General features: G+C 54.0%; 1 protein-coding gene across 3 annotated transcripts in view; it reads right to left on the reverse strand.

Moving 5' to 3' along the window:
• Positions 1-13,635, reverse strand: part of AXIN1 (axin 1) — a 17,951-nt gene extending 4,316 nt beyond the window's left edge. For all 3 annotated transcript variants that reach the window (XM_004373127.2, XM_023728374.1, XM_023728373.1), the window contains exons 1-4: positions 12,382-13,635; positions 3,336-3,476; positions 2,307-2,403; positions 298-435 (exon numbers count right to left, since the gene is read on the reverse strand). In XM_004373127.2, coding sequence (XP_004373184.1) covers positions 298-435; positions 2,307-2,403; positions 3,336-3,476; positions 12,382-13,259 — 1,254 coding nt within the window. In that variant the 5' untranslated portion in view covers positions 13,260-13,635. The remainder of the gene's footprint in view (positions 1-297; positions 436-2,306; positions 2,404-3,335; positions 3,477-12,381) is intronic.
• Positions 13,636-16,954: the final 3,319 nt, after the last annotated feature.

A 16,954-nucleotide genomic window follows, 5' to 3' on the forward strand; every position in this document is an offset into this window, starting at 1 on the left:
CCGACACACACACACACACAGCAGGCAGAGACTCACCCCCAACACACACACACACACACACACACAGCAGGCAGAGACTCACCCCTCACACACACACACACGCACACACGGATTTACCCCTGAGGGCGACCCCAGACACACACACACCTACCCACACACGCACACTCTCTCCATCTGCCTCAGCCCTCCCATGCACACACACGCACACACGGACAGATGTACTCACACACAAGCACTCACCTACGCACACACACACTACCCACCCCCACCCCCCCACACGTGCACACCCACACTCACCATCCGCACTCGCCGCAGCCGCTCCTCCAGCTGCTCCTCAGCCTCCCGCGTGCGCTGCACGGCCTCCAGGCGGTGGATGAGCTCCGCGGCGAACTTGTGCGGCTCCACACGGACCTCTTTCGGCATCCGGTACGTGCGCTGGGGGGATGTGCCTGTCAGCAGAGCCGCGCCTGCCGGCACAGCCACCACATACCCTCCCTCCCACTGGGGGCACACGTTCTTAGTGGTCACCAGGCACAGTGCTGGTGGGGGAAACATCACGTGGCATCTGGGTTTTATTTTAAGGTGAATGTTTACTTTCTCCCCCCTTTAACGCCCCCCATTTTCTCATCAGATGAGACGTCTCTCCACTCAGCTTTGGTCCAGTGGCGAGGCTTCTCATCAGCATCTCACGACTGCAGGTGGGAGACACTGAGGCTGGGCTGGGACGGTCCCCAGGCAGGACACTTGGCCTCCAGGGACTGAGCCCAGAGGCCATCAGGGTCGCGTGCGCCAGATCGGGGCCAGCGGGTAGGAGGTCCAGCCCTGGTGCCCTCATCCAGTGCGCATGCTGAGTCGCGTCCTGGATGGTGCCAGTGCTCCCAGGACAGGGAGCACGTGCGGGGCCTGAGGCTCCCAGGACAGACCTCTAGGGTCAGGGACACAACGCAGAGACGGGCACTGGGAGCTGCCTGGGCTGCTGGGGGCTGGGTCTCGTGGGCAGGGTGGAGCGGAGCAGTCTGTCTCAGCCACCAGGATGCTAGCCCCTCATGGGGACCCCCGTGTATACTAGGTGGTAGCAGCCCCCACGTAGTGTGCAGTGGGACGAGCCCTGGACTTGGGTGTCCCTTACGGGAAAAATCTGGAGAAAGAATGTCGGACTTTCATTTCTAAGAGGATTAAATCCTGTAACATATCTTATGATAATATACCACATAACTGTTTTGGGGGGTAGCTTTAATTTCAAATAACTTCACTTCAAAACAGTTGCAAGAACAGCACAGAGGGCTCCACCCACCCTTCACCCAGACTCCCCAGTGCCAGCATTCCCCTGCCTGTGCACCATTCTCTCACACATGCACACACGACCACCCTCTTTCTTCTCAGGGTGCGCACAAACCAGCTTCCTTTCTTCTCAACCGTGACGGATAACGAGCCCTGGTGGCGCAGTGGTTAAGAGCTACGGCTGCTAACCAAGAGGTCGGCAGTTCAGATCCACCAGCTGCTCCCTGAGCACCCGCGGGGCAGCCCCACCCCGTCCTGTGGGGTCACGGTGCGTCGGGATCCACGACAGCAACAGGTGTTTCTGGTTTAGGGACGGATCAGTCACTTCCCCTATTTAGAAGTTAAGGCGCCTGCAAAGACGCTAAGAGGCTCTACCTCAGCAGTCTGACAACGACCCTAACGATCTCCTCTTCTGGCACAGAAACTGCAAGGGGCCTCCCAAGCCGCCCACAGACAGAGGGGTCTCCTGACCCGACAGCCATTCCTGTTCAAAGCTGGTGTGTCAGACTTAGAGAGCAAACCCTCTGAACCACCACCAAGGGCCCGTCTGCAGAGGAAGGCTCCATGCTGCACTCGGCCCTCCGCTGCCCAAGACCAGGTGCCGTGACCATCTTTACCGGAATGGGGACACTGGACACCCACGTGGTGACGGCCCCAATTTGGCCAGAGGCCGATCCCCCAGGCTTCACCCTGAATGCAGCTGCACTAGCAGGAACGGCAGCACAGGGGAGCCCCAGGCCTTCCAGCAGCACAACAACATAGAGCCACCACGTGGGGACAGGCTGGCCACTGCGCCGGAGACCAAGCACAGTATCCTTGCCTCAAGGAGTGTAACGGGGAATTGCCGGCGGGGCGGGGGCGGCTCAGAGGGCACGTCGCCTCATCAGGCAGCCACAACAACCCTCCCACAGGTGGACCGTGCCAGCCAGGCCCCAAAAGTCACCTGGGAGCCAATGCCTGGTGTCCGCCTTCCCCAGTCAGTGCCAGAGACGGGTAAGGCTCCGAGGGCGTACGTGCGTACTTACAGGGATGTGTGGCAGAGGCACCCTCCCGTTGACCTGGATGCTCTCCTGCATCTCCCGGCGGTGCTGCTTACGGATCCTGTACGGGGGGACGCCGTCCCTGTCCAAAAGAGGGCGACGCGGCTCAGATGGGAAAACCACCCGGCCAAGACCAGCCAGCTCCGAGCCACGACTGAGCACGCGCAGACCAGCCAGGAGCGGTGCCTGCTGGGCCACGCCAAGGCTACCACCAGACGCGTGTGCACACACACGTACACATGCGTACACACACATGCATACTCACTCATGCACACCCGCGCATACCCCGCACACTCGTGATGCACACACACGTACACCTGCACACTCACACATACACGCACCCTCACCCACATGTGGCAGGGCCCCTCCTCCAGCTGGTGCATATCGAGCATTTCCACAAAGTCCAGCCATGCTCGTTGTGCTTCAGGGAAGGACTGGCACACTACAGCCATGTTACCTGAGAATGGTTTCCACATTGCTAGAGGGTGGGGGTGAAACAGACCCTGGGACAGAGACCAGCTGGGGGGTCACAGAGCCCAGCGGAAGACGCCCACCAACCTGCATTAAGGCACAGCCCAGGGCGCCCATGGGGAGGGAGCTCCACACGGGCCAGAAATGAGCGAGGGCTGCAAAGTGACACCTGGGCCCCCGCACACCGAGAGACTGCGCGGCTCCACAGCCTCCCTTCCTTCGGGGTAAACTGACAGTCAGGTGGCCCTTGAAGGCTGCTCTACGCAGTTTCTCATTTTAGGTGTGAACACTCAGAGGACTGTGATAAACGTGGAAATCAAGTTACATCTTGTCTTTAAACAACTGCCCGCTCCAGGGTTAAGGCAACCAAATACACAGACACCACTGCTTCGAGACACTTCAGTGAAAACAAGAAAACAACATGCCAAAAAACCTAACGCAAGTTCTGGGGAAAAGACCACAAAACGACTTCTGTGAAGACAAAGCAGGCAGCACTGGGATTACAAGGTAGACCAGGCGGCCCGGTCTCGGGGCAGGACTCACACGCTGCTGTCGGTGAGAGACAGGGTGTCGGCGTCGCTCGACAGGCTCTGCTGTTCACTGTCGTTGGCGCTCGTGGCCGGGGCCAAGGCGTAGCCGGAGCTGACGTAGTAGGGGTTGGCCGGCTCCCGCCAGGATCCATGTCTGCAAACAAGAGGACAGCTCAGCCAGCGGCGCAGAGGCCTCTTTGTTGTCTCAGACACTTCCAGAGCTTAAGTGGCTTAGCAGAAGAATCAAAAACACAAGCAGTTCAACAAAAAGACGGAGCAGAAGGGAGAGGGTCTCCATTCTCCACGCACTCCCCCTCCCAGGGGCACCCGGGCTCAAGCCTGCGGCATCTCTCCAGACAGCTCCTCCAAGTCTACACAGACGCGTCATTCCTGCCTCATCCCTCTTCTGAATAGCGCCCATGTCACCAGCTGCAAAGCGCCCTCCCCCTCTGGCCAGCCCTGAGGGTCTCCCGGCACTGGTCTGAGAGCAGCCGCGGGACGGAAAAGGGCTGGGACGTGGCGAAGGCACAGGACAGACAGACACCGTCACACGGCCTCCAGTCACGCCTCCCAGGGGCAGTGTCGCCACGTACTCCTGAGGGGACCCACCTTTACTTCAGGCACTTGAGCAGCTGTCAAGGGACACCACGCTTTGACCTGCATTATCTGTGATTACTAGCAGACTGGCAGTGTTGGTTTTTTTTTTATCATTTTAATTTCTTTGTCTTTAAGTAATCTGTTCATAACTTCCGTCCATTTTCTACCAAGTTATTGATAATTTTCTTCATGTTTACAGAAGTCTTTAAACATTCTTACTATTAATCTCTGGTTACATGCACAACAATATTTTCTCCTGAAATGTCACTGTTCTTTTTAATTTGGTTTATGTTGATTTTGGTCATAGCAAGTTTTTCATTTCTATGAAATCAGATTCCCCGGTCTCTCCCTTCACGGCTTTCCCGTACCTTACACTGGCAATAAAAGAACACTCCGGATGCCTGTTTCAGCCCCCCAGGAAGGGAGCTGCTGCATATTTAGAACAATCACAGCCATGGGGAGAAGATGGTCCTAGGCTTCCCAAGTGCAGGACAGCCTTGCTCGGTCGTGCTGGCCGAGGCCCGGTGGTGCGTCAGTCAGCAATGTCCAGGGGCAAGTCCAGCGCCAACTCTAGCCCCTTGCTGAGGCATGTGGGGCCTGTCCGAGCAGCTGGGTCCTCCTGTGCAGCAGGACAGTGGGACACCGCCCACCCACAGGGTCCCTGAGAGGACCGGGCAGAGGGCCACTGAGCCCAGCACAGCCCCCCACGCCCAGGGCACACTGCGGTCCACGTGACTTGAGAGGTCTGACAGCCACACATCACTGCGGAACTCTCTCGCGCCAGGGGCCACTCCGGGGAACCCTCTGCTCTAGACAATGTTGTCAGACGCTCAGTGTGCGTCAGGGGGTCAGACTGCACGTCAGCTCGTTAGACACTCACGGAAACCAGCCTGATGAAACGTGACCTTGACAAGACGGGTAACCATTTATACTGGAAGCTCGGCTGTCGGTGTCTTTGGGCTTAGCATGGCGAGGGGAGGGCTCCGGGTGAGTGGGGACCACCCTCTCCAGGACAGACTTGAGGACGTGCTGACACACGGACACACACCAAGGCGACTGTGACAACACCAGCCCCTCTCGGCCTCAGTATCTCCGACCCCACAGAACCTAGCCCTCACGCACACGAACATGTGTACGCACCCGTCACCTGCCCTGAGGGAGCAAGGCCACTCCTGCCCAAGCCTTTGGGGAAAATGAGGCTGCTCCAGCCTCCGTGTGCTAGGAAGAACTAAAGGGTCCAGACGAAACAAGTCACTCACGAAACATGACTAGTCACTGCTCAACGCAGGGCGAGTCAACAGACCAAAGAGCCTTTTCCTCTCCGCTCGGTATAAACACAACACATGTACAACAGCTTTGCGCCACTCACGCTGGGCTTCTCAAACCCTGGACTCACACACGGATGGGGCTGTGTTCCACAGAATCCACCCCTGCGACTTGCAGCGAGGCCTCCTCATGGCGCTTTGGGTCAGCCCACACGCCAGCACCCCCTCCCCTAGGGGGGACCCTGCAAGCAGACGCTGCAGGGGGACTCACCAGCACCCCAGGAGGCACGCCAAGCACACCTGACAAACTGGCAAGAAGCAGATGCTTCCTCCAAGTCACAGCAGTGGTCCATGTTGGGAGCAGCGACTCCCAGCAAACCGCAGGTCACTCAGAGGAGCCCGCAGTGACAGCATCTGCGCCACCCCGCTCGGGCCTTTGAGAACACAGGTGGCGGTCCGCCAGATCCACAACTCCCTGCGTCGGACTCGGGTCTGAACCATCACTAACCCAAAACGCGCCTCACAACGCTCGGTGAAGACCCACCCAGGGTGCCCCTCAGGAGACGTTCTCAGCGCCGAGCCGCAGGACCAGACCACAGTGATGGACACACACAAACTTCCACTCAGGAAGCGGGTCACGGCCAGGTTCTCGATGAGGACCATGACTTATCCCTTGAAGTAACGGCAACCACAGATTCCCAGCCATTCACCTTCGTTAGTCCACAGGGCCATCAGATGAGTCTTGAGACCGGCTCTGTGCCAGCAGGGCTGGGGACAGACGTGACTCGCCGGCCGCCCTCCGCCATATCCTACGGAGCAGCAAGGACACCCCCGTCCAGGAAGGGAACTCCTGAGGAGTACGTCTCAGGGGCCTGGTTTCTGAGGGCTGCGTGGCGTTTCTGCTCGCGAGTTTCTTTTCACAGTGTGTCAGGTGGTGGCTCTGAAGGAGCCTCACTTTATCCAGCGAGCCTGAGATGCCCACCTCACAGGAGAGCCGCGCTACAGGGAAACTACCATCTCCGACCCGCGGGAGCGAGCGCGCAGCGACAACAGACACTTAGACCAGGCGGAGCGGGACAAAGTGGCTGCCCTGCTTTCATCTGCCAGGGGCCCTGCCATGGAGTGCTTCATCTGCAAAGTGCCTCCAGCACAGTTCCTCCAAGTTAACAGCACGAGTGTGACATCCCATCTACCACCCTCCCCATCCCTCGTCGCCACCATTGCAGAGTCTCCGACGAGGGCGTGTGTTGGGGGGCACCAGACCAGCCAGGGCCTGCTCAGAGCAGCTGTGTCCACACCTGTGCGTTCCAGGGTCCACGGCTACGAGCCCTGAGACAGATGGGAACACGCGTAACCTCACAGGACCCAGTTCTCACTTAGAACAAGCAGCTCCACACATCGCTCAGCATACTAGGGGTGGCACGGCACCCGTGACGGCGTGCAGCAGACAAGCACTTGGTATTCTCAGCCCAGACGACAGTCCAGCTAGAGAATGTGAGACAAAGGTGCTCCAGCACAGCGCCTGGGCACCGTGACAGACTACAGACAGACACTCAGAGTCCAGCAGCCCAGGACAGTGTGGAGTAATAGCAGCAGCAAGTCCTGATTATAAAGAAAACACGCTGAGCCTTTTAAAAAGCCAATACTAAAGCGGCATGCGGTGGAAACAACTGAAATGCCCACGATGAACGGATAAAGCTGTGGTCCATCCACAGAGCAGAATATCACGTAACTACGGTGAGAAATGAAGTCCTGACGTACAGCACCAGATGGACAGAATGATGAAAACATCCTGCAGACTGAAAGAAGCCAGCTGCAAAAGGACAAATACTACATGCTCTCACTCGTATGAAGTAAAAAAAAATAGACGATAACAACAAACGTTGGCAAGGATATGGGGAGATTGGCACCCTTATCCACTGCTGGTGGGACTGTAAAATGGTAGAGCCACTATGGAAAATGGTATGGTGCTTCCTCAAAAAACTGGAAATTGAGCTAGTTACCCTATGATCCAGCAATCTCACTCCGAGGTATATACCCTAAAGATGTAACAGAAGTGACACGAACAGACATACGCACGCTTGTGTCCATTGCAGCGTTAGTCACAACAGCAAAAAAATGAAAACAACTGAAGCACCCAGCGGATGACTGGATAAGCAAAACGTGGTACACGCGTACAATGAAATACTGCACAACCATAAAGAACAATGGTGAGTCTGCGAAATATATAACAACACGGACGGACCTGAAGGGCACAGTGCTAAGTGCAATAAGTCAAGCACATAAGGACAAATACTGTCTGATCCTTCTTTTAAAAGAAAACAAGAATATTCACACACAAAAAGTAACAATCTTTGTTGGTTACAAAGGATGGGAGGGGTGGGGGGAAATACTAAATAGGCAATAGATAAGGGGTATCTTGGGTGAAGGGTGAGACAGTACACAATACTGGGGAAACCAGCACAACTTGTACAAAGAAAGGTCACAGAAGCTCCATAGACACATCCAAACTCCCTGAGGGACTGAATTGCTGGGCAGAGGGCTGTGGGGACCATGGTCTCAGGGAACATCTAGCTCAACTGGCGTAACACAGTTTATAAAGACAATGTTCTACATTCTGCCTTGGTGAGTAGCGTCTGGGGTCTTAAAAGCCTGTGAGCGGCCGTCTAAGATACTCCACCTGTCTCATCCCTTGGCAGCAAGGGAGAATGAAGAGAACAGGATACAACGAAAAGATTGGTCCAAAGGACTAATGGACCACAGCTGCCGGGGCCTCCACCAGACTGGGTCCAGTACAGCTGGATGGCGCCCGGCTACCACCACTGACTGCTCTGATGGGGATCACAACAGAGGGCTCTGGAAAGAGCTGGAGGATGTAGAACAAAATTCTAACTCACAAAAAAAAGACCAGATTTACTGGCCTAAAGGAGACTGGAGAAATCCCGAGAATATGGCCCCCAGACATCCTTTTAGCTAAGTGGTGAGGTCACTTCCAAGGTTCACCGTTCAGCCGGGAAGTGGTCAGCCCCATAAAACCAAATGGGACTGATGAGGCACAGCAGTCCAGGGACGGGGGCTGGAGGGCGGAGGGGGACGGGAAAGCTGGTGATAGGGAACCCAAGGTTGAGTGGGGATAGTGTTGATGTGTTGTGAGATTGTTAATGATTGTCATAGGGCAACATGTGTACTAACTGTTTAATGAGAAACTATTTTGTTCTGTAAACCTTCATCTAAAGTGAGAACGGCAGCACAACTGGAAGAGCGTGGTCAATGTCACCGGACTGTACATGTAGAAATTTTTGAAATGGTGTATCTTTGGCTATGTGTATTTTCACCAAAATAAAAAAAATAAAAAGGTCGAGAAGGGAGATGGTTGACATGTTGTGGAATTGTTAGCCAATGTCATAAAACAATATGTGTACTATTGTTTCATGAGAAACTATTTGTTCTGTAAACCTTCACCTGAAGTACAATAAAAAATGAAAAATAAAAAATAAAAAGAAGACAAGAATAGATACACACAGAGACCAATGTTCACTAGCAGCTACCAGGAATGGGGTGGTGGGAATCACCCTCTACATCGTCGATACTTGTTATTTTTGGTGATGGGAAAAGTGGCACAGAATGTGCGTGCAATGAACACAGCCCGACCACAGTAAACGATGCCGCTAAGAAGTACACAAGAGAAAAGGATGCCTGTGCTGAAGAATATGACATATAATCTGGCAACAATACCAACAATAACCAAAAACCAAGTGTACGGTCACATATGCACGGGTATAGGCACACGTGTATAGGTAGGAACAGGTAAGGATGTATGCGTGCACAGGTAGAAGTATCTATGTGTACGTGTATATACAGATATGTGTGTGCACACATATATATTCCCAAAAGACACAGTTACAGATACTTCTCAGATATAACCAAACACCTTGTGAGACTGGTTTTCTGGGTTTGAAGGCTTACGACCTTCGTCTCATGGGACAACTCAGTCAACTGACATAATTCACAAAGTTCATGTTCTGCGTCCTAGTGAGGTGAGTAGTGTCTGAGGTCTTAAAAGCTCGCAAGCAGCCATCTAAGATACAACTATTGGTCTCTACTCTACAGGAGCCAAAGAGAAAGAAGGAAACCAAAGTCTCAGAGAAGAAACTAATCTACAGGACTAATAGCCTACACAAGCCACAGCTTGATCTACCTGAGACCAGAAGAACTAGATGGTGCCCATCTATCACTACTGACCATTCTGATCCAGGTCACAATAGATGGACCCTAACAAAACGGGAGAAAAACGTGGAACAGAACTCAAATTCTTAAAAAGTCCAGACTTACTGGACCAGTTGAGATTAGAGGACTCCCTGAGACTATCACCCTGAGATACCCTTTAAACCTTGAACCAGAACTATGCCCAGGTCCCGTTTTAGTGAAATAACAGATTGGCACACAAAGGATATTACCTGTGAGTACAGAGCTCCCTTAAAAACCATCTCCATGAGACTAAAAGGACAACAACTACTCCGAAGCGGAGATGAGAAGATAAGGGGGCAGGGAAAGCAGAGTCCCGGAGACGGAACAACGAGAACACACTTAAAGAGAATGCTGACACACTGTGAAAAATGCAACTAATGTCCCTGAACGTTTGTGTAGAAATTGTCAAACAGGAACCTAATTGGCTGTGTAAACTTTCACCGAAAACACAATAAAATACTGTTTAAAAAAATTATACATATATAGAGAGAGAGAAAGAGAGAGAGAGAAACCAAAGATTATTAATGCTTACCAAGGGTGGGTGAGAGGGGGAAAGGAAGATTTTTTGCGGGGGAGGAGGGGGGCCCTGAGTTTATGTGAATTGTGGTGAAATATTTTGGAAAAGGATAGCAATAATGGTAGCACAACATGAAAACCATACCCAACGTCACGGAGCTCTGAACACGGACGTCGCTACAGTGGTGAGTGTTTTCTGCGCATATTTTCACCATAATAAAAACAAAAACTGCCCGTGCAATGGGATCATAATATTAGGAAACAGGCAAAGACATGTTTTTCTGTCCAAATTTTCTTATTTCATATGTGCTGTTTTTATTTTAAAAAATCAAAGTAATGAGAAAACATTTAACATATATCATGTGAAAACAATGCAAAACCCCCGAAGCATACACAATACAAGAACAAATAGATGTAACTATTTTTACATTAAAATATACACAAAGCACTGATAATGATGATGGAACAAGAATGGCAGGAGTCAGATGGGGGCCACATGGAGTCCCAGGTGCATCATCCACAAAGTCAGTACCCACCTGCCTCTCCTCTCCCTTTACCTCCAATCTCCCTCTGGACCCCCTGTGCAGGCAGCCGTGCTGTCTAGGTGGCCCACTTAGTGTACACCCAGCAGTGCAGCCCAGCCAATGCCCTCATTGGGACAGGCAGTACAAAGCAGGACATGGCTGTCCCCACCAAGCAGAGCAACACACAGGCCTTCTCCACGGCTGTGGAAAGCGCTTCTACACCAGGAAGCTCAGAGCCCCAGCGTGCTGCAGGCAGCCATCCCAAAACAGGAGCCACCCGAGGATCGGCCAGCCACCAGGGTACAGAGTTGAGGGAAGCACAGGAGAGGGGCTGGAGCCCCGATCACACCGTGACTGAAGCTGGCCTTCCCTCTGGCCTTCCCATTCATAGGTACCAATCAGCCTGTTACATTTACGCCAGCTCAGGCTGGACCTGGTACTCCCCACCTGGCATCCTGTTTGACAACCCCCTGCATGACAAGTAGCATGTGGCCACACGAGCATCACCTATGGGAGGCACTGGCTGGGCCACCACAGCTGTCAGTGCTAAGAAATGACGACCTTCAAACCACAGGCTGAACCACAGTCACAGAGAAGATTCCTGACGCCAGGCCTCTCTGCCCCAGCGCCCTCAGATGGCTCAGTCCTCACAACTAAACGTTGTTAGGGGAAGCCAGCGTATTTTATCAATTTGATAGCAAAGGTTGCTTATTATTCACAGGGAAAAGAGCAAAGTAAGTCACTTCTGGGACATGAGGGTGGGGGGAGTGCTCAGGAACGGTCAAAATTACACACCGGAATTTAGCTCAACTTTTTTTCCCCTGCAGCCCAGGACTCAAGTTTAACCCCATCTTTAAAATGTCCTGATCATACGTGAAAACTCCCAGGTTTGAGAAGCTGCCACTTGCTCTATCTGCACTCAGCAGGATGACTTCAGGGCATATTCTGTCTGTAAGAGCTCGCTACATAAAGAGCTTTGAGCTAAAGACAAGGAGCGCAAGTAACCGAGCATTGACCTCCATCTATCCTGAATCACATCACCTAAACCAAAGGCTGTTGAAACCTCAGGAATGTTTGAGCCTGTGTTTATAAGCGAGTAGCCAATGTCCATGTCACGGTGAGTGTGAAGGTCCAGGCCCGCAGTGACCCCATGTCCCATGAGTTCCAGGCGTTCAGGTGTCACTGGCCACGGGGACACCCTGCTAGCACCTGCCGCTGAGCGACCTTGCAGTGACCACGTAAAGTTTACTGAGAAACAAGAATTAAGAAGCCAGTTCCCAACACTGTAACAGCTTCATGGTTACTCCTCCCAAAGGTGCCTCCCTGCAGACACTTCGTAAACATTCCAGAACCAATGCTGGGCCGCCATGAACGCACGCCGCTCAGCCGCACTAACCATTTGTTGGCTGGAAAAAAAGGCCAATCCTAGAACTTCAGCCATCACCACAAGAAGTTTTCAAAGCACTTGACAATTCACCCTACAGAAGCCCCCACACCCCTGTTTTCCAGCCTCTAGAAACAATCTCATAAAGAGCAATAACCTAGCAGGGGCCAGTGCCTTTAAACGGCTACTCCCCCCTTTATTAAACCAGACGGCAGGTCTCCGGGCTGACCCATCTCCTGCCTGTACTTAGAGGACGCCAACTTTGCCGCAACGGTAACGTTTAAATGGTATTATGACGTCTATGCATTCCAATGTTTTTACCGACTTACAAAACCATGAATCTTAGTCCTTAATGAAAGGATTCTCAACGTTACCAACTTTAAACACACTTACTGACACACGCGAAGGTCTCGTGAGTGAGAAATAAAACCACAGTCCAAGCGACACAGCGGGGTGGTATTCAGTTTGAGTTAAAGCCCCCAGCTGCAGAGGTGAGTGCAGCAGACAGGCACTTGGCCGACTCACCTGAGCTCCCTGCCTTCACTGCTCCGCCGGCATGCGGAGGTACGCTGGGCGGCCGTCTCCATGAGCAGCTTCTGGGTGAGCCTGCTGGAAGGGGCGGCACCCCTGCAGTCCTCATCCTCCACGTCCTGGCCACACGTCCACTCCTCGTCCTCATTCAAGGTGGGCAGGTACCCAGACACGCCCTTCCCTGTCCCCGACCCCGAGCTCTGGTCACTGCAGACCTTGGGGCTCTCGGAGCCTGTGCGTGTGTGTTCCAGATAAATGTCAGACTTGAGGAAGGAGGGGTAGGTGTTCTCCTCCATGGTGGACTGCACCTCCGTCTGGGCCTGGTCGAAGGTGGCGGGGTCAATCTGCTGCCGCATGATGCAGTCCTTGATGAAGCTCTTGGTGGCCGGCTTCGTCTGCCGTGACACAATCCCACTGCTGTCCAGGATGTACTTCCTATAGATGGCCTTGGCCAGCTTCAGCCTCTTCTCCTCATTGGAGTCACAGGGCTCCAGCTTCCGGAAGCCACTGCAGGCAAACCAGAAGTCCAGCAGGTCGGCACAGTCCTCCTGCTTCAGGAAAGTTCTGAACAGGTGTATCCCGTCCTGGTCGTCCAGCAGGGAGTGCAGCGACTCAGCCCACTTCAGGTACGGAGGTGTGGGCGAGGCGCTGCCTTCAGGCTCGTAGCCCAGGTCCAGGTCGGAGCGCCGCGGGGTGGCTGTGGACGTCTCCCCTTTGGGCCCGGCACCTTTCCCCGAGCAGAAGCTGTGGCTGACCGGCCTCGGGTCAGTGGACACCAGCTCTCCCTCCTCACCTGGCACGGGGGGCCTAGGCGCATCTTCTGTGAAGCTCGCGCCGAGGTCCAGGGGGAAGCCCTGCTCTGGGACAGTCATCGTGGGCTCCGTGTGTCAGTGCACAGTGCACTGCACCCGGCACATCAGCACCGTGCGTCCTGGGGGTCAGTCTGTCCTGTTGAAACCATCAGAGGACAAGGATTAGGAAAGGTGGGTCCGCGGCCACATGGCCACAGAGGCGTTCTCTGACGAGATTTGGCAACGAAACCCCCACCCCCTAGCCAGGAATTCAGTTTAAACACGCAATCGAGACATGATTTGGCCACAGGACGGCTCCACATGAAAACAGTTTCTGGAAACCCTCACAGCTACAGGAATGCTTCTTGCAACCAAAAGCGAGGGTCCTCCTGTGAGGGACTCACAGGGACTCCAGCAGTCCAGGACCCCATCTCTGCTGGATCTCAGCCGGCAGGAGAGCAGGAGAATGAGGAAGAAGAGGGCTTCAGTGCTGACCAGCTGCATAAACCTGGGCAAGACCTAACCTGAGAGCGGCCCCTCACACCTAAGAGGGGGGTGGTCCCCCGCCCGACCGTGCCAAGACACTCAGACACTGCAAGGACAATGCTCTGCCGCCCACAGGCAGTTGGTCTCGGCTGCTCCCGCGACAACGCTCACCTTCGAGTCCCATCTTCTCTAGGCCAACAGCCAGGGTATTTTCTGTCCACCACCCTTTCATACTCAGCACGACGCGCAGTGTGTACAAGCTGTTCCTCTAACTCTCAACTCACACAAAAAAGCTGACTCAGGAGTCACCTCCAATGCCATGGACTGAGTGACCGGAGAACATCCCCACAAGCACAGGGCATTCTGACCGTCCGTGTGACAAAGTGACAGTAGGTGGCCGTTGGGTACTTGAAGGAACCAAGAAGGCACAAGAAAAAATCAAATCCAAACCCAGTCACACGTTTTAGCCAAGGAAGCACAGAGCTCACCTGACTGAATTCTGTGACCTGAAGGCCAGGCCCCGCCCCTTGTGGAGGTCATAGGTTCGAGGGTTTTGCTGCTGGTGTTGCCCATGCCAGCATGGACATGAGAATCACACTGACCTGGACACAAGGCTCGGACAGACAGACTCTCTGTCTGGTCCTCAGGGCCCCCCACCATAACCTCAAGGAGCCCTCGACCACTCCTGCTGACCTCACCCTCTCCCAACTGGCATCAGCCGTGAGGTGAGTGGTCCCAGCTACACATGCACAGGACAGCGCAGGCTTTCCAGAGCGCCGGAGAGGCCAGGTTGAGCAATGGGACAGCTAAGGACCAGTCCAACGGGCGGCCTTCTGAAGCCTGAGGCCCACACTGCCGGGCCCTGCTTCCACCTGCTAACGGCTGCCAGGTGCCAGACGCAAGACGCGTCGGGAGACACTTCTGCAGCAAGTGACTTCACGAAAACCGCTGGGCAGGCTACAATGGCGACCTCAGCAGGAACGCCTGCCGGTTAAGGTCAAGGCCCCATGGCTGTGGCGTTCCGCCGCTCATGGCCACTTTGCCGCAAAGTCACTGTCCCTCAGCCCCGTCAGCCACAAGCAAGCCCCTCCTGTGTCTGCAGTTCTGCGCACGCCGTGACACGCCCCGGGGACCCGCGCAGTGCACGTGCCTTGAGGAGGAACCAGGTCACTAGACACACGAAAAGTCACTTACCAAACAACGCACCAAGTGGGAGCTTAATCACGCATCTGCCACTCTGTCCCTGCGCTTAAGGGGCTGTGTCTTCCGAGTGAGCTATTAGTGGTGGCCGAGTGGACCACACTTGGCAGACCCCACGTGCTTGCTGCACCTAGCTCAGGGCCTCGCAACTCACAGTGACCAAGAAACATCTGATTCATTGACACAAAGGAAACAAACCTCGTCCCAGATGCCAAAGTTCAGCTCTTCCAGGTGCTGGGCTACCATGCTACTGACACGGCAGCCAATGCCTCACAAAGTTGCAGGTATCTTTCAATTCAGGCAAGAACAAAATCCACCCTCATCATGTCAAACTAGTTTCACAGCCCAAAAGAAACATTTCCTATCGTTCCCATCTATTTTTGGCCATCCACTGACAGAGATCTTTGGTGTCCCTGGAGCACACAGACACCCCAACAAACTACTGACGGCATAAACCCGCTCTCAGGGTCTCAGGCTTCAGCTCAGACGCATGCAGACTGTTCACTGCGCACACATACACACCACACAGGAAACAGCTGTGTTCATTCAGGTCAGCGCCAAGTGCCCACAAACACTAATTCTGACCCACAGCCTGGAACCACCATCAACCAAGTGAATCAGTAAAAGGAATCTACAAACCTCACGCCATCCACATTTCTTCTTGTCACGGCTTAGGGACACCCCTGGACCATGGCAGCACCCTCCACCTCAAGTAACCAAGTCACTACACCTGGGTCTAGGTAGGTAAGTAAACAGATGATAGACTTTACTCAAACCTAACATTTAAGCTTTTTATTAAGACGGAGACCAGAACTAACAGGGTATAACTGACATCTTCCCGCTGGTCCGTTGACTAAACTCCTAAAGGGTCAGGGCTACTGCTTTACACACAATCCATGCCCCACCACCTGAACTTCCAAGGACCAACTCAGCCTTTCTGAAACGTCAGAACCGGATGAAAATCAAGCAAGAGCATCGTGTTTTACATGCTTTCCCACCCTCGTCCTGAAAAGAATTTCTTAAAATTGAAATTGAGCTACTGCTGACTATCTCTGGTCGTCAGGGGTAGACGTGTGTGCTTCTCCAGCCCAGGGCCTGTAGATCCAAGTCAACACAAGATCTTCCTAAAGATGCAGAAAACACAGATGAGGCAAAAGAGGGGCCACTGTGCACAATAAGAACCCTTTATAAATCACCTGAGGGGTGGGCCCAGGAAAATCCCAGAGAACTGATGGATTGTCCCTACTGTCCTCAGGACGAGCTAAGAGTTTTGCTGCCTCAGCTGTGCGGTCCTGGTTTCATGGGGGGCTAAATTCCAAAGTGTGAGCTGGGGGTAGAAACGAAGACCCACGAGAGAGACTTGGTTTTAGGCAGCAAGATAACAAGGGTTGCCTAAGATAACAAGGATTGCCGAAGCGAGGATAAGCGGCTATTCAGACAAGCCGAACACTAGCACCTCTGCACAGAAAGGGAGGGCCTGTCTGGGATGTGCACGCCCTTATTCCTACTTTTGCTGGGAGATGAGGGGAACAAGCACTCCACAGCTGCCGTCTCCAGAACTCCTGAACTGACCTCTGGCCCCAGCAGCTACTCTGACCCCACCCACACCCTGAAACCTGCCCCAGGCCCACAGACAACAGCAACCACCCCGCATCATGCAAACACACCCAGCTACAGAGACCTCGACCCTTCTCCAGTGAGCACCCCCGTCTCTCCTCAGAATCCTAGGTCTTCCTCACTCCCTTGCACGCACCTAGACCAAGGGCCTGCCCTTTTTGAACAAGCCCCACTCATCCCCCTTCACACGTCTCTGTGGCAAGAGCCCTGCCTTCCCACGCCGTGCCTGGCAGCCTAGACCCCAACAGCATCCCCGCATACCTCTCAGCCCTCAAGGCTTCTCCGCACGCCCTCGGACCCCCATACAAGCCCTCGGAGCCCCGCACGCCACTGGACCCCCATACACACTCTCGGACCCCCATACAAGCCCTCGGAGCCCGCACGCCACCCGCTCAGCCCTGGCACCCCAGAACGCCCCCTCCGCACTCGGCCCGCACGCCCCCGAGCCCTCTTCCGGGTCCCGCGCCGGGCCC

This window comes from Trichechus manatus, unplaced genomic scaffold (genome assembly GCF_000243295.1).
Source record: "Trichechus manatus latirostris isolate Lorelei unplaced genomic scaffold, TriManLat1.0 scaffold00024, whole genome shotgun sequence".
NCBI lineage: Eukaryota > Metazoa > Chordata > Mammalia > Sirenia > Trichechidae > Trichechus > Trichechus manatus.